This window comes from Myotis yumanensis, unplaced genomic scaffold (genome assembly GCF_028538775.1).
Source record: "Myotis yumanensis isolate MYYU_CA2020_CCGP unplaced genomic scaffold, mMyoYum1.0.hap1 SCAF_1, whole genome shotgun sequence".
Classification (NCBI taxonomy): Eukaryota; Metazoa; Chordata; class Mammalia; order Chiroptera; family Vespertilionidae; genus Myotis; species Myotis yumanensis.
In genome coordinates, this window is record NW_027223752.1 from 114,000,983 (window position 1) to 114,027,352 (window position 26,370).

At 39.5% G+C, this 26,370-nt stretch overlaps 1 protein-coding gene across 6 annotated transcripts in view; it reads left to right on the top strand.

The window, feature by feature from the left end:
• The window catches only part of SIN3A (SIN3 transcription regulator family member A), a 95,228-nt gene that overhangs the window by 30,931 nt on the left and 37,927 nt on the right, over positions 1–26,370 (top strand). For 5 of the 6 annotated variants that reach the window (XM_070429971.1, XM_070430002.1, XM_070429979.1 and 2 more), the window contains 11 exons: positions 1,776–1,996; positions 6,541–6,720; positions 14,531–14,637; positions 15,252–15,534; positions 16,549–16,800; positions 17,337–17,489; positions 17,632–17,790; positions 19,977–20,066; positions 22,637–22,755; positions 23,280–23,490; positions 24,071–24,187. In XM_070429971.1, the coding sequence (XP_070286072.1) occupies positions 1,808–1,996; positions 6,541–6,720; positions 14,531–14,637; positions 15,252–15,534; positions 16,549–16,800; positions 17,337–17,489; positions 17,632–17,790; positions 19,977–20,066; positions 22,637–22,755; positions 23,280–23,490; positions 24,071–24,187 (1,860 nt within the window). In that variant the 5' untranslated portion in view covers positions 1,776–1,807. The remainder of the gene's footprint in view (positions 1–1,775; positions 1,997–6,540; positions 6,721–14,530; positions 14,638–15,251; positions 15,535–16,548; positions 16,801–17,336; positions 17,490–17,631; positions 17,791–19,976; positions 20,067–22,636; positions 22,756–23,279; positions 23,491–24,070; positions 24,188–26,370) is intronic. The other variant, XM_070429993.1, reaches the window with a different exon arrangement.

Here is a 26,370-nt window from a genome sequence, read left to right on the forward strand (position 1 = left end):
CATCAATGTGAAAGAGGCAAATCGATTGGTTGCCTCCGCCACACGCCCCCAACCGGGACAGGGAATCAAACCCATGAACCTTCGGTGCCCACGCCAAAGCTCTAATCACTGAAAAACACCAGCCAGGGCCATTGGTTGATTTCTTATGTGTACCCTGCCCAGAGATTGAACCTGCAACCTTGGCATATTAGGGCATACTCCAGTGATGGCGAACCTATGACACCTCTGACACGCGAACTCATTTTTTTGGTTGATTTTTCTTTGTTAAATGGCATTTAAATATATAAAATAAATATCAAAAATATAAATCTTTGTTTTACTATGGGTGCAAATATCAAAAAATTTCTATATGTGACACGGCACCAGAGTTAAGTTAGGGTTTTTCAAAATGCTGACCCGCCGAGCTCAAAAGGTTCGCCATCACTGGCATACTCTAACCAACTGAGCTACCCAGCCAGACTTGGAGTATTCTTATAGATATGCTTGTGTTAGTGATACTGTGTTGGAATACCTCTGAAAAGACCCAACCAGATTCCTAGCCAGTGTTACTAAACTTTTGTGTCCTGTAAGAAAGTGTCCTCCCACAGAGGGATTATTAAATTAAGGTATGGGGGGATAAATATTGATGGAAAAAATAAAGAGAAAAATTAAGGGATTCTGGAACCTCCTTAGTGTTCAAGAATGTTAGAGTCAGCCTGGCCAGTGTGGCTCAGTGGTTGAGCATCAACCTGAACCAGGAGGTCACTAGTTTGATTCCCTGTCAGGACATTTGCCCGGGTTTGGGGTTTGATCCCCAGTAGGAGGCATCCGATGGATGATTGTCATCATTGATATTTCTGTCTCTTCCTCTTTAAAGTCAATAAAAATATATTTTAAAATATAGGTAGATTGATCGATAGATTTAAAAAAGAATGTTAGAATCAGAAGAAACCTTAGGAATTACCTATTTCAACCTTCTTATTTTATAGTTGGAGAAACAAACTCACATGAAATGAGAAACTTGTTGAAACAACTTATATTGGCAAGTCTAGAACCATAAGTCCATGAGTCCTGGCTCAGTCCTCTTTTCATGGTACTATTTAGTTGTTGAAGCAATTGATATTTTGAAAATTAGACCACAGTTATAGTACTAGGTTTTGAGAGGAGTTAGGAAGAAACACATTAAAGTGTTTTTGTAGTATGTGAGTAAGTAATTCACAATATTAGGAATGATTGCATTTGAAGAGAAAGCTAGAGAATAAAAAGGTATATTTGTGTTTTTATTTTGTGGAGGGTCTTTGTTGTTGTTGTTAATCCTCACCCGAGGATATTTTTCCATCGATTTTTAGGGAGAATAGAAAAGAGAGGGAAAGACAGAGAGAAATATTGATGTGAGAGAAATTCATCGATTACATCGATTGGTTGCCTCCTGTTGTGCCCTTGACCAGAATTGAACCTGGGACCCTTTGGTCTGCGGGCCGGTGCTCTTATTCACTGAGCCAAACTGACTAGGGCTATATTTGTGTTTTTAAATTGGGGGTTATTTTTCAACTGCACAGTACCAAACTAATTTAAATTATTATTATTTATATTTTTTCTTTCCATTATTATAACCTGTTGATGTGGGGTGTCTGTGCACAAGCATGTACTTACACTACCCAGTGATCATCCCTAGGATGAAATAGATAATTGGTTCCAAAGGGAGGAGCTTATATTAAATCTGGGGACTGGTCCTAAATTGTACATGTGGTATGGAGCATGAATTGGTGTATATGTTGTACTTGTGGTTTCTGCAGGTTATTAGTGCATCCCTGAGCATGAATGCAGAATGAAGCGACGTTTGGATGACCAAGAATCACCAGTGTATGCGGCTCAGCAGCGGCGGATCCCTGGTAACACAGAGGCTTTTCCTCATCAGCACCGAGTGCTTGCCCCCGCCCCTCCTGTGTATGAAGCTGTGGCGGAGACCATGCAGTCAGCCACGGGCATTCAATACTCCGTCACTCCCAATTATCAGGTGAGCTGACACTGCAAGGCACTGCGCCAAGGCCAGTATGATGATTTCATCCAGCTAGAAGTTTTTGTTTGTTTTTAAGAAATATGTTTTTATTAATTTCAGAGAGAGGAAAGGAGAGGGAGAGATAGAAACATCAATGATCAGAGAGAATCCTTGATCAGCTGCCTCCTGCATGCCCCTTACTGGGGAATGAGCCCACAATCCGGGCATGTGCCATAACTGGGAATTTAACCGTGACCTCCTGGTTCATAGGTCAATGCTCAACCACTGATCCACACTGGCTGGCCAGTTAGAAGTTTTTATTAAGCATTCAGTGAGATATAAAATATTTATGAGATATGTGTAAGTTATAAAATTAATGAAAATAATGTACAGTTGTGTACTCACCACATAAGTTTGTAAAGAAGATTGTTATGACCTTGGTGTTCACTGTTTATTCTTTCCTGAACCCTTTTCCTTTTTCATCGCTTCAGAGGTAGTCACTGATCTGAACTTCGTTTGCATTTGTCATTTCCTCGGCTTTATTTTTTTTTAAGTCATTTTGTTTATATCTTTAGACACTAAAATTGTTTGGTTTGGGTATTTTTTGACCTTTATATAAATGAAACATTAATATTTTCTTCTTTGGCGCTTTTTTTCACTCGGTGTGATTCCCAAGACATAGCCATATTTTTATGAGTAACTGAGTCATTTGTCACCCTGTTATGAATTATATGAATATATCCAGTTTATTCCATTAATGGACAGTTTGTTTCCAGATTTATGCTTTTTTATAAAGGCGCTACTGTGAATGTCCTAGGTGGCTCTCTAGTGCAGTGGTACTCACAGTGGTGACCCTGTGACAAAGTAAACTTTTACCAGAATCTGAAAGAACACACTACTTTTATCAAGAGAGTCTTGCTTGAGTGAAAAAAGGCAGCTGAATTAGTGTACTTATTAGTGAAGTAGTTGGTTTACATTTTGGTGCAAACTTTTTATCTTCTTGCAGACCACTCAGCAGGTGAGAGGGCACATGAGGAAGGGTTGCTCCAGTATATAGGAGAGGGATTGCTGAGTCCTAGGGTGTGCACATCTTCACTTTAGCAGGTGATGTCAGATTGGCTTTCAGAATTGTACTAATTTATATTTCCACCAACATTGTATATTCCTATTGTTTACATCCTGACCAACTTGATCTATTTTGCGAAAAAAGAAGAAATTTAATTTTTTTATCTTTTTAAATTAGGAAAGTAAATATCATCATTACAAAAAAAAAAAGATATAATTACCTTTTCTAATTACCCCTCGACTTTATCTCACTGGTGTATTTCTTGGGTTTCCAGCATTTTGTATGCATATACAAACATATCTATATTTACTTGCCTACCTATCTAGATACACTTCTCTTTTTACACAATTTGGATCATACAGTATATACTGTTCTGCTATTTGCTCTTTTCACTTATTATATAGTAGACAACTTTCCACTTGAATATATGTAGAGATCCAAGTAATTTTTTTAAAGAATTACTGCATAGGTAATATTCCATCCCAGGTCATCTGAATCATAACTTATTTAACTGGTCTGGAGAGGCCTTATAAGTACTGCGCACTAACCGATTGCGCCACTGGAGCTCCTGGAGAGGCCTTCTTCAACCTAACTTGTTAGTGACTTTTAAAAGATATGACTAGTGCCCTAGCTGGTTTGGCTCAGTGGATAGAGTGTCGGCCTGTGGACTGAAGGGTCCTGGGTTGGATTCTGGTCATGGGCACAATGCCCAGGTTGTGGGCTCAATCCCTAGTGGGGGGAGTGCGGGAAACAGCTGATCAATGATTCTCTCTCATCATTGATGTTTCTATCTCTCTCCCCCTCTCCCTTCCTCTCTGAAATCAAAAATATATTTTAAAAAATAAAAGCTATGACTGGTGCTGGGAATATAAATTGGTATAATTTTCCTTGAGAACAGTTTGACAATTGTGTCAGATTCTGGAGTTACAAGAAAGCAATCAAAGAAGAAAGAAACCAGGTGAAGTAGGATATGGTGATTCCTTAGGTGTGCCACTCTTTCTCAGGAGTCCCCCTTGAAGCAGTATAATTCCTTTATATACTTCATGTACAGATCAAATGACTGCTACAGATCAAATCTTTAAGTTAGAGCTTTTAAGAAAAAAAGGTTGCTTGTTTTCCTTGGCTGATTATTTTTATCTGAACAGGTTCATGATTGTTTCCTACACTTGAGATAACGTTATATCTGTTTTTATACTAGAAACTATAATGTGTTCATATAAAACCAGCCATCTCAAAGAATTATAAACTAAACCTTTCCAATTTATTCATATTGGAACTAGAAGCTCAAAATAATAACACGTGAGATATATTAGAGCTTTTAGAATTGTCTTAAGTATTTTTTTTTTTTACTCCTAATGTTATATTGTATTATTTCTATGGATTTGTATTATTTCTACGCAGGTTAATCTTTATAAATTTGTGGGGAATCTGGAAAAAACGCACACATATCTTCTCATTAGTTGTAGGACACAACTTAACATTGTTTAGAGAAAGTTTCATGTACAGAGGACTGCTACAGATCAAATCTTTAAGTTTAGGACTTGGAAGAAAAAAAAGTTGCTTGTTTTCCTTACTTTCCTTATTTTGGAGATGTGGCAAGTCAGGTATATTTGTCTTTAGTTGTCGTCTGTAGTGAGTAACAGTTCTGAAATAGGAAAACTCTTAAAAGTTTTGTCAATGTTACATAGCATTACTTGTAATAGAAATGGGAGGAAAGCGGCTTGTGCTTTTATGTCCCCCTAAACTTATAAGAGAATGAATGTGCATGAGAAAATAGAAAAGAAAGATGTCTGAGGTCAAAACAACAATTTAGAAAAAAATTTTGTTTATTTTAGAAACAAATAAGGATAAGAAAAATAAAACAAAGTAAAATTCTTTTCTAACCCCACACCACAAGATAAAATGCTAACATTTTGATGTATATTTGTTGTCTAGGTTTTAAAATCTTTTTATTGTATTTTATATACTGCTTTGTAATGTGCTTTATAAAATTATTTAAAAGTTTAAATTCAGCCAAAACCGGTTTGGCTCAGTGGATAGAGCGTCGGCCTGCTTACTGAAAGGTCCCAGGTTCGATTCCGGTCAAGGGCATGTACCTGGGTTGCAGGCACATCCCCAGTGGGAGATGTGCAGGAGGCAGCTGGTCGATGTTTCTCTCTCATCGATGTTTCTAACTCTCTATCTCTCTCCCTTCCTCTCTGTAAAAAATCAATAAAATATATTTTTAAAAAAAAAGTTTAAATTCATATTGGAAATGGGAACACAAATACATTCAACTTATGGATTGTGAACATTTTTTTCTTTTTAATTAAATTTATTGAGGTAACATTGGCTAATTACATTATATAGGATTCAGCTTTACAATTCTATGATACATCATCTTTATATTGCATTGTGTGCCCATCATCCAAAGTCAAATCTTTTGTCACCATATATTTGATTTCTTTTGTCCTCTACAAGATTGTGAACATTTTTTTAATGTTATAAAATACTAGAGGCCTGGTGCATGAAATTCGTGCACAGGTAGGGTCCCTAGGCCTGGCCTGCGATCAGGGCCAATCTTCCCTGGCTGCCGCCAACAACGGTCGCCCTCTGTGTGTGGGGCGACCGGCAGGCAATCGGGCCCCGCTCACTCACATCCACCTTGGCCTGGCACTGCCTGCGTCCACTGCCACCCACCCCCAGTTTCCCATACCCTATCGGGTAATCAGAGCCAGCCAGCCAGGGGAAGGGACCAAGAGGTTGGCCAGCAGGCCCTGGTTGGGCAATCAGGGCCTGTGGGCTGGAGGCAGCTCCTGTGTAAGTAGAAATTTAGTGTTTAGAAACTTTTATAGCGACTAGACATTGTAATTTTATATGTGTAAAATCCAATACTGAAAATTGTGGGCTGATGTATTTTTTATTTCACTTTTCTGGTAATCCATTTTTACTTTATTTTTTATTATGTATTTATTATTTACTTATTTTTAATCCTCACCTGAGGAGTGAGGATATTTTCCCCTTGATTTTTAGAGAGAAAGTGGAAGGGGGGTGGGGGGGAGAAAATCCATGTCACAGAGACACATTGATTGGTTGCCTCCCACACATGCCCTGACTAGGGGCAGGGATTGGACCCGCAACCCAGGTACGTACATGCCCCTGACCAGGAATCAAACCCGCAACCCTCCGGAGCACAGGCCGATGCTCTAACCAGCAGGCAATGCCGGCCAGGGCCATTTTTACTGTATTTTATAAAAGTAGCAGCCCATGATGGATTGTAATTTAAGAAAAAAGGAAAACTGGTGCTTAACCACAGATAGTTTGAGAAGTACTGAGCTATGTAATCCATACAGAATGCATAGGATTTTATAATGAGTGTGCTATAATTTATTTCACCAATTTCATCTTGTGGAAAATTTGAGTTTCTAGTTATCTTTGTGTATGTATGTTCTTTAAACACATTTGGGCAAGAATACACAAGCCTTGACCTTTCCTGTATCTCTTTTGTCCACCCCAGGTTTCAGCTGTGCCACAGGGCTCTGGTGGCAGTCATGGACCCACCATAGCAGCGGTTCATAGCAGCCATCATCACCCAACAGCTGTGCAGCCCCACGGAGGCCAGGTGGTCCAGAGTCATGCTCATCCAGCCCCACCAGTTGCACCAGTGCAGGGACAGCAGCAGTTTCAGAGGCTCAAGGTGGTATTCAGCTCTTTTCCTTCCATCAAAAAGTTTCTCTCATAGCAGGCAACAAACATTTCTGGAATTTATGAATGCATGGCACTCAGACAGATCAGGATTGAGGGGCCATTTTCATATGAAATCAACAAAGTCCAGTTTTTGGAAGTCTCATTTTGAACTCTTAGTTCTTTTTTAAAAAAAAATATTTTTATTGCTTTTTAGAGATAAAGGGAGGGGGAGAGAGAGAAATATCCATGTGAGAGGGAAACATCGGTTGGCTACCTCCTGCATGCCCCCTACCAGAGATCGAACCTACAACCTGGGCATGGGCCCTGACCCAGAATCAACCAGCAATCTTTCAGTGTGTGGGATGAGGTCCAACCAACTGAGACACACCATTGGCCAGGGTATGTGCCATAGGTTTTCAGTGCTTTGAAATTCACGAGGCATCTGTGGAGAAGTGAAGTTTGTGTTCCCAGCTAATTTTCACTTTCTGCTTGAGTGTTATTTTTTAAAATGTGTGTGATTGTTGCCGCAAATGTTCCAGATTTCAGTTTTTTTCTTTTTACATTAATATAAAGCTTAAACTTGAGCGCAGGAAATATAAAATTAAAGAACTGTAAAGAGAAAAGAAAGATGTTGGATGTTTATTTGGTCCAATCATTCTAATTATATTAAGTAGCTTGCAGGTGGGAATGTATAATATACCCTTGAAGGATACATTATGTTTAGCAAATATCTCAGCCTTCTTTTCCGTGATACTTAATCAAGTTCACCTTGATCCTGTTCTCCTTGGTTTGGGTTCTCAGGAACTTCCTATATAGTAAAAGCCTAATATGCTAAGTGTTCAGTCATCTGTTCAACCAATCAAAGCGTAATATGCTAATGATATGTTAAGGCTGTTCAACCACTCACTGTGACATGCACTGACCACCAGAAGGCAGATAGTTGACCGGTCGACCAGTTGCTATGACGTGCACTGACCACAGGAGGCAGATGGTCCGACTGGTAGGTTAGCTTCTGCTGGGGACTGAGATGGGCTGGACACACCCTGGAGCCCTCCCGCCTCCCCGGCTGACCAACCTCCTGTGTCCCTCCCTGGCCCTGATCATGCACCGGTGGGGTCCCTGGGCCTGGCCTGTACCCTCTCGCAATCTGGAACACCTCGGGGGATGTCGGAGAGCTGGTTTCGGCCCAATCCCACTCAATGCAGGAGCTGCCCCCTGGTGGTAAGTGCGCTCCCACGGTGGGTGCTATTCAGCCAGAAGCCGGGCTCACAGCTGGCGAGCACATTGGTGGTGGCAGGAGCCTCTCCTGCCTCTGCAGCAGTGCTAAGGATGTTCAACTGAGGGCTTAGGCCTGTGGGGAGCAGGTCTAAGCCGTCAGTCAGACATCCCCAGAGGGCTTCTTGACAGCAAGAGGGTGTAGGAACATCCCCCCCCCAAGTGCACAAATTTCATGCACCGGGCCTCTAGTGTTTAACCCTTTGCACTCCGAACCATTCTGGACATTGGCTACCAACTACTCGATGCTACTTTTGGCGGAAACATGCATTTACAGACCCTCGTATTATTTAGTATAATTTTGGAACCAAATAACATATTATAATGATATTGGACTTATATGAATTGGGTGACATCGAGGAATGTATATTTGCAAAAAAAACAATATTTTATTGTTTATAATTTTGTACAGTATGATAAGTTTTGTAACACTCCCCAATATGCATTGCAGGCTGATTAGTGCATGTTTGACAGTAATAAGTGGTTTGACGCCTGCCACCAGGTGTTTTCCTGTTAGCACTACGGTGTCGGGTGAATTTCCCGCCAAAATATAAGATGGCGCGGGCAATTATTTAGGTTTCCCGCGCAAAATCAGGGATTTTTATGATACCTATTACCCCAATGGGTATGAAACGGTTCGCATACGCAGGTAGGTATCTTTGTGAACGGCAAACAAACAAATATTTGGTAATACGCAGTTACAATCGGCCCGAGTTTACACGTTTCCCGCACTCCACCGCAAATCTATATGAACCGAGTTAAGACGGCTCCCGCGGAGTACGCGCAATTCACGCGAGCCGACTTAACTCGTTTCCCGCACTCCAAGTGTTAGAATACACAATGCAGTCCCGTTTTCTTTGCCCCACATCGGGAATGTGTAGTTTATTGTTTTTTTTTGTTTGTTTGTTTGTTTGTTTGTTTTTTAATTAAATCTTTATTGTTCAGATTACATTTGTTCCTCTTTTTTTTCCCCCCATGACTCCCCTCCTCCCAGTTCCCGTCCCACCCTCCGCCCTCACTCCCCACCCACTGTCCTCATCCATAGGTGCACGATTTTTGTCCAGTCTCTTCCCGAATCTCCCATTCCCCTTTCCCCCGCAAGAATAGTCTGTCCATTCCCTTTCTATGTCCCTGATTCATTATAATCACCAGTTCATTCTGTACATCAGATTATTTATTCACTTGATTCTTAGATTCACTTGTTGATAGATGCATGTTTGTTGTTCACAATTTGTATCTTTACCTTTTTCTTCTTCCTCTTCTTAAAGGATACCTTTCAGCATTTCGTATAATACTGGTTTAGTGGTGATGAACTCCTTTAGCTTTTCCTTATCTGTGAAGCTCTTTATCTGACCTTCAATTCTGAATGATAGCTTTGCTGGATAAAGTAATCTTGGTTGTAGGTTCTTGGTATTCAGCACTTTGAATATTTCTTGCCATTCCCTTCTGGCCTGCAAAGTTTCTGTTGAGAAATCAGCTGACAGTCGTTTGGGTACTCCCTTGTAGGTAATTGAGTCTCTTTCTCTTGCTGCTTTTAAGATTCTCTCTTTGTCTTTTGCTCTTGGCATTTTAATGATGATGTGTCTTGGTGTGGTCCTCTTTGGATTCCTTTTGTTTGGGGTTCTCTGTGCTTCTTGGACCTGTAAGTCCATTTTTTTCACCAGGTGGGGGAAGTTTTCTGCCATTATTTCTTGAAATAGGTTTTCAATATCTTGCTGTCTCTCATCTTCTGGCACCCCAATAATTCTGATATTAGTGCGCTTGAAGCTGTCCCAGAGGCTCCTTACACTATCTTCGTATTTTCGGATTCTTTTTTCATTTTGCTTTTCCGGTTGGGTGTTTTTTGCTTCTTCGAATTTCAAATCTTTGGCTTGATTCTTGCGCTCCTCTGGTCTGCTATTGGGTATAATATTCTTTATTTCAGTCCGTGTATGCTTACTTTCTAGTTTCTTTATCGTAGCATCGAGGGTCTCATTAGTTTTTGTGAGGCTCTCCTCAAGTTTCTTGCAAGCCCTCACAATTGCGTTTTTTAGCTCTATATCCTCCATTTCTGTCATGTTTTTTTGTCTCCGCATTTTTTATGCTTTCTTGGTGCACCACCTTGTGGTCTTTGTGCGCAGTCTTGTTCTAGTTAAGCCTTGATTGTTGTAGTTAATACTAGAGGGATTTGACCACCAGGCTGACCGGCTGTGAGAATCAGCTGTGTGGAAAACTTCTGTCCTCTGGAGAGGTGCTAATCTAGCCTTTGCCTGAGGCGATCCGGCAAATGGCTCTGCGCAGGGCTTGGGCGGGGCAGGCTCAACAGGGCGGGCGGAGGGAGCAGTTATGGCTGCTCTCAGTCCTGTTCCCAGAGGCTCTGCTTCTCAGAACCCCTGCAGCCGCTGCAAACCTCGGAGAGAAAGCTGCCCTCAGATTCCAACTGATGCCGGACAATCCTGCTTCTCCCGTCTGAGTCTGAGTCCCTAGAGACTCGCCCGGATCTGGAGCCCAGAGTCTGAGACTCCCTCCCGACTGAAAATGACAACCGCGCCCTCAGCCACCAGCCCGCTTTGCGCGCGCACCTCGGTACCTTTGTATTTTCCACACTGCGCCTCCTCTGAGCCTCGGTTTGCTGTTCTCTTTCCTTCTAGTTGAAGAGTCTCTCCTCAGCCAGCTTTCCTGTGGTTCTGGGTGATGTCTGTTCCGTCTTTTAGTTGTATTTTTGAAGTGCTTGTTTGCGGCAGCAGTCTCCAGTGTTTACCTATGCCGCCATCTTGGTTCTCCCAACCTGTAGTTTATTGTTTAATCCGGCACAAAACCCGCTGACATTTCTTGTATACATCTTAGTAATTTTACGATATTTTGATTTAATTTCTTGTGCCATTTCAAGATAAAACTTCAGGGAAACATGCATGTCTCAAAAAGTTGCGTTGAAATAACTCAATTCCCCGTAATCACTAATAAACTGCAATGTCCCCTGAGAGGGGACATCCGAGTGATATGCTAGAATTCCGATGTCCCCTGAGAGGGGACAGCGGAGTGCAAAGGGTTAATATTGGCCTAAGGAAAGTAAATGCTACATAAATATAAAGCACACTAATGCTGAGCTGTATAGAAGGATTTTATAAAATTTTCATTTTCTATATTACCTTAAATAATAAGAGTTGACTGTATTTAAGCATAGTCTTTAAAAAGAGTACAAATTATTTATGGGCCTGAAACTTCACTCTGGGCTCTGTCTTTGAGGGAAATATGTATTAGCTATATTGTTTTCCTTATAACATTTTAACTCTCTGCTTATAGAGTGATGTCTGTGTACCAAAATGTATTATTACTATACTTAGCTCTTCACCAAGCTCTAAAAATATTTTGGTAAAAGTTAGTTTGATGTGACTTAATTCCAGCAGTTAACACCTAATGTTGCAAAAGAGCTTATAAACTTGCTATTAGGCTAACAAAAATATATTTATTTTTATAGCTTTTGTCAGCCAGCTCTATCAAAGCACAACATCTATTTTACCTTCCTCACTGGGGTATAAATAGACTGTGCTTTATCTGTTTTACAGAAACTATAAAGGAAGCAAGAAAGGGCTTTGGAGTCATGGGTCGAGTTAGGACTTTTGCTCTGTTTGTTTTTTTGTTACAAGCTTTTTTATTTACCTACTTTTTTATTTTATTTTAACTTTTGCATTTTTAAATTAAATTTATTGGGGTGACATTGGTCAACATGAGTGTATAGGTTTCAGGTGTGGGTTCCTATGTTACAAGATTTGTATATTTGCACTGTGTACCCAGCACTCAAAATCAAATCTTCACCTGTCACCATTTACCCCCACCCCCTACATGCTCTTGAATGGGATTCCTGAACGCAGTAACTTGTTGCATTTTCTTTCTAATAAGGAGAAGTAAAATGCTTTCTTGTGCCTTCATGTAATTTCATTCAGTATTCTCACATTGCCTGCCATTTTTGGATTAGTTTTAAAAAGCTTTATGAGCATTTGAATCCACTTCAGTAAACAGTTTATATTCTGTAATAAGGAAGTGTCCAGTAAGAATGCATAGGCTATTTCTTTTTATTAATTATTTTAAACATTTTTAAAGTAGTTTGTTTTTCTTTTTTATTATTTTATTATTTTTTTAAATCCTCACCTGAGGATATTTTTCTATTGATTTTTTAGAGAGAGTGGAAGAGAGGGGGAAAGACAGAGAGAAATATTGATGTGAGAGAAACACAGATTGGTTGCCTCCTGCACGAGCCCCAGACAGGAGGAGCCTGCAACCGAGGTATGTGCCCTTGACCAGAGGACTCGAACCTGAGACCCTTCGGTTCACAGGCCGTCGCTCTATCTGCTGAGCCAAACCGGCTAGGGCAGTGTAGGCTATTTCAAGCACCAGTACTGTCTTTACTTTTTTGTCTTTGGCATATTGATGGAAGATTTGAATAATTTGAGGCTTGCTTGGTGTACTTTAGTTATCTATTGATATTTGGCACATATTTAGTGAGCTCTCTTTACAGTTTGTGTTTTCTCACCTCCCAATAAACTTATGAACTTCAGAAGGTTAGGAACCTTAATAAATGCCTATTGAAGTGAATCAGGAAAATGCGTCAGCAGAGTGTTAAGAGTCTCCTCTCTAGTGCCCCCTTAAATGTGTAGCTTCTAAATGACTAGTTCCAAATGTGTGTTTTTTTTTAAGTTGTGGTTTCTAGAACTGCATACTTGCTTTTGAACTATACTTTAGATAATGAGAGAATTTCCACACTCTTTACATGCAGTTATCTCATAATGTGGTGTCAAAGCTATTTTTTTTAAGCATAGTGTTATTTTATAACTAATTTTTAAATAGGGGTTTACTAGGACTTATACCTTTTCTTCCAAGCATAAACACATCATGTATAATTTCTTTCCTTTGGGTTTCTGCACTTTTTCTCTCTGTTGTAATTACATTATACCATAATATGTTTGTTTATTTATTTTTTAACTTTAATTTTTTTGGTGTTTGTTTATTTTTGATAACTCCTCCTTTGTCGTATGATTGTGAACGCTATTTTAAAATATCTTCCAAAGTCTTTGTTACTTCTGCAAACTTAATGAGTTTTATGTTCCATCAATTTGTCATTAATGAAACATTTCAGTATGGAAAGTTCTGAATATGAATTAGTTTATTGAGTTTCAATAGAAATTGTCATGCTATTTGTAAAGAAAAACCATCCATCAAATGAGTGCGTATCAACCAAGCATATAATCTGTGCTCTAGCAACACTGAAATACACTGATTAATTATGGCCATTTTGGAAGTTTGGGCAACTCTTGAGATGTCATTTAATGCTTTATTTGAACATAAATGTTCTACTTCACAATATTTATCACGAGTAGAGTTTATCAAATCAGTTTATTTTTGAAACTTTCCTAAACTTGATATTTTGTATAATTTAAAATAATCCCAGAGTATATAGGAAGCACCTAGTAGGTAATTTCCTTGGCTATCTCCTGAGTAACTAAAAAGTAAGTTGTTCTAAATCAGACTTATAACTTTCTAGCCCTTCAAACTGTTTCTCTTTGCAAATGCCCAAATAATTTATAATTTAGTGAATCCTCCTTTTCCGTTATCCCAAATTCAGTCAGTCCCCATTCCCTGTCATTTCTGAGTCCTAAAAAACTTTTGAATCTATTCAGTTCTCCCTGTTCCTTTGGTCAGGACTATAGTTTGAGCAACTACTGTTCACATGTGAGTTAGCCTTGTAGCATAACTGGTTTTCCTGCCTCCTTTCAATCTATCCTGCTCTTGTACCAATTTGTCTCAGTACTGTAGCCAAATTGAATACATTAAAATGCAGATAACAATCTCAGTTGCTTTCTAACAAGTTTTAAAGGTCTTTTAGGATCAGGTCCTGCTTCCTCTTCTGTCTCCTCTTGTCACTCTTCTTCTTGCCACCATTCCTCCTCTTCAACACAAACCCTCCAGGCAAATTAAATTGTTTGCAATTTTCTAAGTGAACTAGTGTCCTGTCGGGGATTTTGCCCATGCTGTTTCCTCTGACTTTCTCATGAGTCTTCACTTTTGCTAACTTGTATTCATCCTTTAAGACTCAGTTTACAAATTACTTCCTGGGGAAGCCTTTGTGCTCTTCTCATGTTCTCTCTGGGTGTTCAGTGATTGTCCCCTTATACCACTGTGTTAGGATTCCCAGCTAGATGTGAGAGAACTTCTGCAGAGCAGGGACTGTGGCTTATTTGTCATTGATTCATTAGTACCCCACTTTGGGCCTGATATAGCATGTTGTAGCTTTAGTAGATATTTGTGAGATGAATAAATGAACAAATAAGTGAATGAGATATTCATGTGTATGCTTCACTAATCATTTTTTCCAAAAGTATCCAAGGCAAGGCTACTTGATTTTTATTTGAAGCTTGTGTTTCATTATTGATATCCATACTAATTTTTAATACTTTCATGTTTTACTATATATTCCTATTTCATTTACTATGTTAATTTTATTTAGGCATAAATCATTTGTTTGTTTTTTATAATTCTTGGCTTATTTCCTTTTTTATAACCTGCTTCAGGTGGAGGATGCACTGTCCTATCTTGACCAGGTGAAGCTGCAGTTTGGTAGTCAGCCTCAGGTCTACAATGATTTCCTTGACATCATGAAGGAATTTAAATCACAGAGGTAAAAGATATATGTAGTTGTACACAAGCTTTGTGCTTAGGATGTTGATTTTGGAGGGAGGATATAGCTTATTCTTGTCTTCTGAAAGATAATGGATGTCCCTTTTGGGGGGTTTAATTTTTGGGGTGATGCTTTAATTTGATGTATTGATTTATTGATGAAAATTATAGTCCCTAGATCTTAACTAAAATTTTCTTATGATTTCATCACAAAACAAGGGAGTAGACTGGTAATGATTAGGCTACTTGCTCTTTGACTTAAGATACACAAATATTCTGGCATGGTTCATTGTTATAAGAGCGTAGCTAACTAATTGGGAAAATGTAGATACATGATGATTTATACTGGTGTATCACAGGTTGGATATTGCTTGGAAATTGCAGCTTTAGATTTACTGTCTGAGTATCTGTTTGATAGGATTGTTATTAACTGTATATTGTGTTCAAAATTGTGACCAAATGTCTTTGAAATTTCAAACTTCTTTGTATGTTCTTAATTTTGTAATATGCAGGTTGATTTTTATCTATTTTCCTGTCTAGAGAATGTAGTCAGTGTGATTTTTTTTTCTTACTATAGTGCTTCTCAAGTTTGCCAATTTTATTTATTTTTATCAGCATCGACACTCCAGGAGTGATAAGTCGTGTGTCCCAGCTCTTCAAAGGCCACCCAGACCTGATCATGGGCTTCAATACCTTCTTGCCTCCTGGCTACAAGATTGAGGTGCAAACCAATGACATGGTGAATGTGACAACTCCTGGCCAGGTCCATCAGATTCCCACCCATGGCATCCAGCCCCAGCCTCAACCACCACCCCAACATCCTTCCCAGCCTTCAGCCCAGTCAGCCCCAGCTCCTGCCCAGCCAGCTCCTCAGCCCCCACCTGCCAAAGTCAGCAAGGTGAGCACTTGGAATACTTTGCATTACATGAAATGCATCCCTAGAAACCACCCTCTTTTGACATTTCCCCTTTATATAAGAATAGATAGACATATTGCAGTGATTTCATCAGAGAAGGTGCAGTAGTCATATCCCTATCAAATGGTTCACATTTACATACCACATATTTAGATCTGTTTAAATCAAGTCATGAACAACCTACAAGGACTCTCTTGCCCCCAACTTCTGCTTATTGAACCAAGAGCACCCCAATAGGTGGAAACTTTGCTTGGGTAGTGAGTGGTACTTTGACAGCACAGGCAGAAATGGTCATCTTATGATCAGACTATGCTACTGGCTACATGGTCATCATTTTACAGAGGCTACTTCATTTACCAGACTAGGTCATAATCAAGCTAAGCTGAAAATTCTGATGACAATGATAATAATAATGGGTGTACTTTATCTAAAACTGCATTGTCTGATACAGTAGCCACATATGGCTATATAAAAATTTAAATTAATTAAAGTAAATTCAGTTTTTCAGTTGCACTAGCTGCGTTTCAAGTACTCAGTAGCCTCATGTGGCTGGTGGGTATCATTCAGGACAGTGTAAATAAAGAACATTTCCATCATCAGAGTTCTGTTGGACAGAGCTGGTGTACAAGACTTTGATGTGGAGTTACTGTAACATTAAATTGTCTCTTTTGACACTAAAGATACATGTAGAATGAGTTTTTTTCTATTCTTCTTGCACCTGTTGAGCTAGTATACTTAAAATTGCATGTGAAAAGTTCTTCCTGTATCTATTTTTAAGGCTGTATTTAGAAATTTTGAAACTGAAATATTTGTATGAGAATTGTGAGCCCTCTACATTTCCCACCCCTGCCCAATGTGATTTGAGTTGGGCTGAAATGGCCTGGCTAGAGTGAATAAAGGATATAAGTTAATCAGACACCTTGTTTCTCTTTAGTTCAAACTTTCCTATGTCAAACCATCTGTTCCTGAGGAGAATAAAGACTTTTTTCTTTTTAGCCTTCCCAACTACAAGCACATACTCCCGCCAGCCAGCAGACCCCCCCACTCCCACCATACGCATCCCCACGCTCTCCACCTGTCCAACCTCATACACCAGTGACAATCTCGTTGGGAACGGCCCCATCCTTGCAGAACAATCAGCCTGTGGAGTTTAATCATGCTATCAACTATGTTAATAAGATCAAGAACAGGTTCCAGGGCCAACCAGACATCTATAAAGCATTCCTGGAAATTTTGCACACATATCAGGTAAGAGAGTTACCCTTTCATCCTGTCTTAACCAGGTCACCCTCTGAGGGCATCTAGTCTAAGAAGAAGTTGAATAAATATTGTGTCTCCTAATTCTTACTGGGAATGAACCAGTTGAAAACTATGATAAGTACTTATAAAGCATTTTATTGCTTGGCTTTAATTACCTTATAGCAGGTAGTCAGCATTTTTAAAGTTACTGCCCTGTGAAATGCATACTTATTTATGTGGGAAGTTTATAGGATGACTTGTGTAAGGAGAAATTTCTCTATAATTTTTTGTTTATCAATTGGTAGTGGTCCTCTGCGGATTCACAAACTAATTTTAAATATGTTTTAAAAAGGAATTGTCAGCCACCATTTTTCACACTTTCTCACCTTAAAGTTTGCAGTCAAAACAGTTGCTAAAAGTATAGACTTTTTCAAATGTAGCCCAAGTAGGTGACATACAGAGCTCCTGTCAGAAGTCTCAAAAAATGTGCAAAAGGAGTCATCAGTGCCCCTCCAATATGATCTCTTCCATTTGCAATTTGTCAGAAAGAGCAGCGAAATGCCAAGGAAGCTGGAGGAAACTACACTCCAGCGTTGACTGAGCAGGAGGTTTATGCCCAGGTGGCTCGCCTTTTTAAAAATCAGGAAGATCTGTTGTCAGAGTTTGGACAGTTTTTACCAGATGCCAACAGCTCTGTGGTAAGTTTTATTTAGAAGAATTACACTATTTAGAATTATTTTCTTAGGTAAATTAGGAAGCTGGAATCAGAAGGGAACTTTTTCTAAATGATACTTACTTGCTTTGATAAGAGCATTAATCTCTTTCATGTGTTTTAATTAGCTTTTAAGCAAAACAACTGCAGAGAAGGTTGATTCTGTGAGAAATGACCATGGAGGCACTGTGAAGAAGCCCCAACTGAACAACAAGCCACAGAGACCCAGCCAGAATGGCTGCCAGATCCGGAGGCACTCTGGAACAGGAACCACCCCTCCGGTGAAGGTGAGAATGAGCAGCAGCTGCTCATTTTGACTTTCAGGAGCAATTCTAGTGGACAGGAACCCAGGGTTGGTCATGTGCTTTTATCCTAAGCGTGTAGTCAGTTGGATCTTGGGTATTCAGGTGTATGGCATAGAAACTCAATGCAAAGCTTCTTATCTGGCTTTGCAAAAAAATGTTAGAATACCACTAATTACTCAGATCAATATGCTTTTATGTTGTTAATCCTCAACCGAGAATAGATATTTTTTTCCATTGATTTTTTTTTTAGAGAGAGTGGAATAAGTGAGGAAGAAACATCGATGTGAGAGAGACACATCAGTTGCCTCCCACACATGCCCCGACAAGGACTGGGGATCAAACCTGCAACCCAGGTACCTGCTCTTGACTGGGAATCATATCTTTGGTGAGCAGCCTGGCGCTCAAACCATTGAGAACACTGGCCAGGGCACTATGGTTTTTTTATTTATTTTTTCTCTCTTTGTTATTAGCTGTCATCTGTTTTTTGTATTCTGCTAAGGGTTTCTGAGATGTTAATTTTTCCCTTCTTCTGATTTGATGCCTTAAATCTGCCTTGTGCTAAGAAAGATTACTAAGCTTATTGTTTCAGATAGAAGTCAGTGGTCTCAGATTCTTCTGTGAGTAAAGTGCCTGTGCTTTGTGAGATCTCTTTGGTCTGGTGGCCTCTCGTACCCAAGGTTCTTTGTTGGGTTGCCTGATCTTATCTGTATCATCTTAATCTCCAAGGTAAGGTTTTCTGCTACAGCAAAAGAAGGTCTTAAACTACTGTTAGTGACCTGTTATATAAGGCTTCTTGGTAAACACTGCTAATCTGCCTGCAGAAAGCTGAGCCCACTCTCTTCCTCTTTGATGTGGAGAGGGCTAGGTGTAGGGACTGTGTGTTGCTTTATTAAATTTTAAAGCAGTACAGAACATGGAAGAGAGGTGTGTCTGCAGTTTTATTAAAGAATAAAAGCTAGTGGAATTTCTAATAAAGAGTATTATTTAAATGAGTAGCAAGCAGGTCAACAGATCTGTTCCACTTCTGAGTTAGTCTTCTGCACGTGATTACCCACAGGTGGAAACACTACATTGGGGTTAGAATTCCCTCCCTACTTTTTGCTTAGGCAGTGTGAGCAGTGGCTATGGCTCCTCAGTGAGTGAGCTCTGGAATGACAAAGGTAAATGTGCTGTTTTTCCCAGAGTTTGTGTGTTTCTTCACAGATAGTTGAGATATAGCTTTTTAAAAATAAATTCTTGCCCTAGCTGGGTGGCTCAGTTGGTTGGAGCATTGTCCCATACACCAAAAGGTGGTAGATTTGATTCCCGGTCAGGGAACATACCCAGGTTGCAGGTTTGATCCCCTGTTGGGGCAAGTGTGGGAGGCAACCGATCAATGTTTCTCTCTTACAATGATGTTTATTTCCCTGTTCCTCTCTCTAAAATCAATTTAAAAAAACAAATGCCCTCCTTCCTTTTTTAAAAAAAGTAAATTTTGCCTGACACTTATGTCATGCCCTATTAATTCCTTTTAAAAAACCAGTCTTGCCCTAGCCTGTTTGGCTCAACGGTGAGAGGGTTGCCTTGGACTGTAGGGTCTTGGGTTCAATTCCAGTCAAGGGCACATGTCTCGATTGCAGGTTCCATCCCCAGCTCATGCAGGAGTCAACCAATTGATATGCCTACATAATGTTTCTCTCCCTCTCTCCTCTCCTCCCTATTCTCTCCTTCCGCTTTCCTTCCTCTTTCCCTCCTTCCCTTCCATTCTAAGAATCAATGGAAAAAATATCCTCCATTGAGGATTAACAAAAAACAATTAAAAGGCCAGTCTTAAATTGATCTGAATGAATATTGCTGACAAGATAGTTATTCCTTCTATTAGAAAAATATACTATATTCTCTTCATGAATTTACATTCTCTTCTGCCTCCATACTTTTGAGCTATGGGAAAAGTAGAGAGAATATTTGAGGAGTAGAATGATCCTCTGGGGAAAAAAATGACAGGCAAACAAATAGAGAAGACGGGTGGAAATCTTATAGGGTGTAAAGCAAGCTAGTACTTGAATTCTCTCATTTGTTGCAAATTATTAATCAACATTGGTTAATAAGGAAACCATTGAACACGTGAAAATAATAGAGGAATCCACCCTTTAAATTTTAGCATGTTTCTATTTTTCCTATTTTTGCAGAAGAAACCCAAACTTCTCAGCCTAAAGGATTCTTCTATGGCCGATGCCAGCAAGCATGGTGTAGGAACTGAATCATTATTTTTTGATAAGGTGAGTAAATGAATGAATTAGATTTAATACCGGCCATTAATACCAAAAGAAAATCACCATCCTCAAGGTTTTTTTTTTAGAGGCATCAAGCTGTTTAGGGCTTTCTACTATTTGACATAGTTTATAAGTTGTAGGTCCTTTCAGTGCTAGAGAAATTGTAGCATTGTCTACTTTGATTTTGTGAAATGGTTTGCAACAAAATACTGCATTTTTCATGGTGGAAGACAGCTTCAATAAAACACATGATATATTAAATACTCTCAAAAGGTTTTTGGAGCCCCCTGTTGCAGGTCTGTACATTGGGGAGTGTCGGTGCACCAGTTGTGGAAGGCTTAAGATGACTCGTAATCTTCTAATCGCTTGTGATACTTATTTGCAGAATCACATATAGAGTTCCTGGGGATTCTGATTTAGTTTTCAAAGCTCCCCAGGTGATTCTAATGAACTGCCTGAAATGGTGATCACTAGTTTAAACGGTATTTTAGGGTGTGTGTGTTTGACCTTTCTCCTCTGTCTGACTTCCTCCTTGGAGCCAACTTGATGATTAGTAGGCTACTTTCATCAGGGTGGCTGGCAACTGTCAGACTTCTCACTGGCGGGAGCCAGCTTGGATTGATCTGCTGGTGATTTACTCTGTCTTGCAATTGTGGGTTTTTGCAAAAGGGCAAACGACTTATTATCTCCATTATTGGTGCCTCTTGATCTCATCTCTCTCAAGCCTGCTGTGCTTATGTGAGCTGTTCTGCAAGAAGTCGAGGCTCTGACTTGAATCATTTCTGAGGGCTGCCTGGGCACTTGATGATTCTAATCTAAGGCAAATAAAGAAGTTCAGGTCACAACCAACAAATGTCAAGGAAAGTGTGGGGGTAGGGGGCAAAATGAGTTCAATTTTTAAAGAGGAATGGTATCTTGTGGTTGTTTTGTTTTTTTCACTTACTGATTTTAGAGAGGGGGAGAGAGAGAAAAAAACATTGATTTGTTGTTCTACTTACCTGTACATTCATTGGTTGGTTTGTGCATGTACCCTTACCAGGGCTCAAACCCACAACCTGGGACAATGCTCTAATCCTGGCCAGGACTGTTGTTGTTTTTGAGTACTACTTCTTTCTTGGAAATATATACTGAGTTAGGTGTAGATGAAATGTCTGGAATTTACTTTAAAACTCATTGGTTGGGAAATGCGTTTAAATGAAACCAAATTTACTATACATCAGCGGTTCTCAACCCCTTTGGCGGTCGAACGACCCTCTCACAGGGGTCGCCTAAGACCATCCTGCATATCAGATATTTACATTACGATTCATAACAGTAGCAACATTACAGTTATGAAGTAGCAACGAAAATAATTTTATGGTTGGGTCACAACATGAGGAACTGTATTTAAAGGGCCAGAAGGTTGAGAACTACTGCTATATATTAATCATTAAGGCAGGGTGATTATATGGGGTTCATTAGAGTATTCTGTTTACTCTGTGTATGTTTAAAAGCTAATAAAAATAAGTAAATATGGTATATAGTACAGCAGTGAAGTGCTCTTTGACCTTCGGCTTTGAAGGTAGATATTTTATTTATTTATTTATTTAAATATATCTTTATTGATATCCGAGAGGAAGGGAGAGGGAAAGAGAAGATAGAAACATCAGTGATGAGAGAGAATCATTGATAGGCTGCCTCCTGCATGTCCCCTACTGGGGATCAAGCCCACAACCCAGGCATGTGCCCTTGACCGGAATCGGACCTGGGACCCTTCAGTCCGCAGGCTGATACACTATCCACTGAACCAAATCAGTTAGGGCATAAAAGTATTTTATATTGTGTTTACTGATTGGTAGTTATGAATAGTATGTGGGAGCCTGGAGAAGGGGTTGATAAAACCACATGGTCTGCAATCCCCCAATAAAGGAACACAGTGCTAAATACTTACTTCTGAAATTAAAACTTCAGCTTGCCTATCTAGCCAGGCTAGTTTTACTTTGTCTATGCCATTGAACAGTTTTAGATTTTTGGATATTAAAATGCTTGATATTATAAATGGAAGAAGGAAAAGAATTGGGTCAGAGGCCACGAGTATCTTATTTAAAAAGATCATTATTTAAGATTACCAAAACAGTGTTGACAAGATTCTTGCTGTAAACATCTGTTAGGAGAGGAAACAGAAATTTGAAGTACTCTGATTTTGGTTTGGAGAATCAAGAGTATGAGAAGGTAAATGTCTTCAGGATCTCATTTTGAAAAATTTTTTATTATGGAAAATTTTAAACATGTGAAACTAATTAAAGAGAATAGTAAACTGACTCCTCATTACCCATCATCCAGTTGCTAGCCAATATTGCTTCTTTCATGTGTGCTCTCATCCACCCCAAATTGCTTGCAGACAGCACCCAGATATTATTTAATTCAGTTTCCTTTTAAAATAAAACCTTTTTTCAAACGTAATCATTAACACATATTAAAAAAAATGTTAATTCCTTAGAATCATCAGATAACTTCAAATTTCCTTAGTCATTTAAAAGTAATCCCAGATCGCTTCATTCTCCACTTAATCATTCTCTTCTGGTTGTCTCCATAAGGTTCGAAAGGCTCTGCGGAATGCAGAGGCCTATGAAAATTTCCTGCGCTGTCTTGTTATCTTTAACCAGGAGGTGATCTCTCGGGCTGAGCTTGTGCAATTAGTCTCTCCTTTCCTGGGGTAAGTAGAGTTGATGCATGATATGGAATTGAAATAAAATTAGTTTGTGAGAGTATATGATAGGCAAAATTAATTTGATTGTGTTAGGTCATTTGGCTCATACAATGTCAAGAGTCTTCTGGAAAGTCTTCTATTTCAACTCTAGAGATGAAAAAAATTAGAGAGGCCATTGGCTAGCACTAGTGGTAGTCTCCTGATCCCCTGATCAGTGTAGGATGTTATAGAGACCAGTCTATTCCAGGATTCTAGAGTCTTGACTGTATTTGACAACCTAAAAATGATCTTAATACTGAAGCAATATCCTTGGCTTTGTCTGATTTCGGTGCACTCTTCTATCACCACCTTAACTGACTGTAGAGCACTCTGTAAGAAAAGGGGAAGCCAAATGCTTAGAAGCAATAATTGCCATTGGACTTTGTTCTTGGTAGCAAAGTTCTGACTTAACACCAAATAGTGGTAGTCATATCTCAGAATAACTGCACCATGCTTCTAATTGCTCACCAGTTTTTGGTTTGATTTTTCAGGAAATTCCCTGAATTGTTTAATTGGTTTAAAAACTTTCTGGGCTATAAGGAGTCTGTACATTTGGAAACCTTTCCAAAGGAACGAGCTACAGAGGGCATTGCCATGGAAATAGATTATGCCTCTTGTAAACGGTTGGGTTCCAGCTACCGAGCCCTCCCAAAGAGTTACCAGCAGCCCAAGTGTACAGGACGGACTCCTCTCTGTAAAGAGGTAAGGCCTTCCCCAGAAAGGAACAACCCTGAAACCTCAACTTTCTCTGGAAGGGAATGGTCCTAGGGATCAAGAATTTATATCAGTGAAGAAATCAAGATATCTCTCTCTCTCTCTCTCTCTCTCTATATATATATATATATATGTGTGTGTGTGTGTGTGTGTGTGTGTGTATGTGTGTATTTTTTATTGATTTCAAAGAGGAAGGAGAGGGAGATAGAGATAGAGAGAGGATCATCGATTGGCTGCCTCCTGCATGCCCCTTACCGGGGATCAAGCCCACAACCCGAGCATGTGCCCTTGACTGGAATCGAACCTGGGACCCTCCAGTCTGCAGGCTGACGCTCTATCCACTGAGCAAAACCAGCCAGGGCTCTGTCGTTTTTTAAAAGAAAATGTTTTACGCTTATATTCAGAACCTTTTCCTTACTCTAATATATGTTGTAAACTTGCTAAAGGGGAAGCTTGTAATGTTAAATGATTCTTCCTTCTCCTAGAATTGTGTCTTTTTATTGAGAATATTTACTTGCCAGAAAGCTTTGTTACACTTTTGTTTCAATTTCTGTTCTATTACCTAAAGGTTTTAAATGATACCTGGGTTTCCTTCCCTTCCTGGTCTGAAGACTCCACCTTTGTTAGTTCCAAGAAAACTCAGTATGAAGAACATATCTATCGTTGTGAAGACGAACGCTTTGAGGTACAGCTTCCTTGATCATTTGAAGTTTGGGAAAATGGGAGATGCTAAATAAAGTATCTTAAATACTTATCTGTGAGGGTGACTTTTAAGACTAAAGAGTCAGAGGTTCATGTTCTTTTGTGGTAAATGCTTGTTGTACACCATACTTTAAGAGTTTGTCAAGCCGAAACTGGTTTGGCTCAGTGGATAGAGCGTCGGCCTGCGGACTGAAAGGTCCCAGGTTCGATTCCGGTCAAGGGCATGTACCTGGGTTGCGGGCACATCTCCAGTAGGAGATGTGCAGGAGGCAGCTGATCGATGTTTCTCTCTCATCGATGTTTCTGACTCTCTATCTCTCTCCCTTCCTCTCTGTAAAAAATCAATAAAATATATTTAAAAAAAAAAAAAAAAAAAAAGTTTGTCAAATATGTTAGTAATATTTTTATGGCAAATGTGACTTATCTAGGCCACTTTAACCCTTTTAATTGAAATCAATTGATAGCTGAGTAATAATTTGAAATTTTTAAAAAATATATTTTATTGATTTTTTACAGAGAGGAAGGGAGAGAGGGAGAGGGAGTGAGAAACATCGATGAGAGAGAAACATCGATCAAATGCCTCCTGTACACCCCCTACTGGGGATGTGACAGCAACCAAGGTACATGCCCTTGACCGGAATCGAACCTGGGACCCTTCAGTCTGCAGGCCGATGCTCTGTCCACTGAGCCAAAGAGGTTAGGGCTGAAATTTTTTTTTTTATAAATTGCAAGGTCTTTTTTTTTTTAATATGCTTTTATTAATTTCAGAGAGGAAGTGAGAGGGAGAGAGACATAGAAACATCAGTGAGGGGAGAGAATCGCTGATCGACTGCCTCCTGATCAACCCAGGCATGGGCCTTTGACTGGAATCAAACCCAGGACCCTTCAGTCTGCAGGCCAGCGCTCTATCCACTGAGCGAAACCAGCTAGGGCTAATTTGAATTTTTAATGGCATTTTAAAGGTTATTATATTTTACAAAGGTATATAAAAACTTAGTACTGTAGTAAGGCCTGCTGGGCTTTTTTGAGGCTGCTGGAAATTATTTATTTTAAAGTGTATTGTTATTTTATTTATTTATTTATTTTTATTGCTTAAAGTATTACAAAGAGTATTACATATGTCTCCTTTTTTTTTCCCCCTTGACCTTCCCCGGCCTCTCCTACCCTCTAGTGTCTTGTGTCCATTCGTTATGCTTATATGCATGCATACAAGTCCTTCGATTGATCTCTTACCCTGCCCCTCAACCCTCCCCAGCCTTCCCGCTATAGTTTGACAGTCTGTTCGATGTTGCTCTGCCTCTGTATCTATTTTTGTTCATCAGTTTATAATGGTCTTTATTATCCATAAATGAGTGAGATCATGTGGTATTTCTCTTTCATTGACTGATTTATTTCACTTAGCATAATGCTCTCTAGTTCCATCCATGCTGTTGCAAATGGTAAGAATTCCTTCTTTTTTACAGCAGCATAGTATTTCATTATGTAGATGTACCAGAGTTTTCTAATCCATTCATCTGCTGATGGGCACTTAGGCTGTTTCCAAATCTTAGCTATGGTAAGTTGTGCTGCCATGAACATAGGGGTGCATATATACTTTCTGATTGGTGTTTCTGGTTTCTTGGGATATATTCCTAGAAGTGGGATCACTGGGTCAAGTGGGAGTTCTATTTTTAACTTTTTGAGGAAACTCCATACTGTCTTCCATAGTGGCTGCACCAGTCTGCATTCCCACCAGCAGTGCAGGAGTGTTTCTTTTTCTCCACATCCTCTCCAGCACTTGTCGTTTATTGATTTGTTGATGATAGCCATTCTGACAGGTGTGAGATGGTACCTCATTGTTGTTTTGATGTATTATTATTCTTAGCAGGTGGTTAGCAAACCAGCTCTCCTGTGGGAACTGGAATTCTTCTTTCATAGTTCTGATGTTGATGTGGTTGGCTCCCTTTGAAAGAAAGTTAAATTAGGGATTTTATTTTAAAGTAGTTAGGAAGGGCTTGAATGAATAAATGAGCTGGTAGAGCCCCTATGCCAGAAGTGGGAATACTGAAAATGGGTTCTGAATCCCCCATGTTCACTGATATTATCAACAAGAAAAGGGAATATTTTTCCCTGGCCAGTGTAGCTCAGTTGGTTGGAGCGTCGTTCCGTACACAAAAAGGTGGTGGG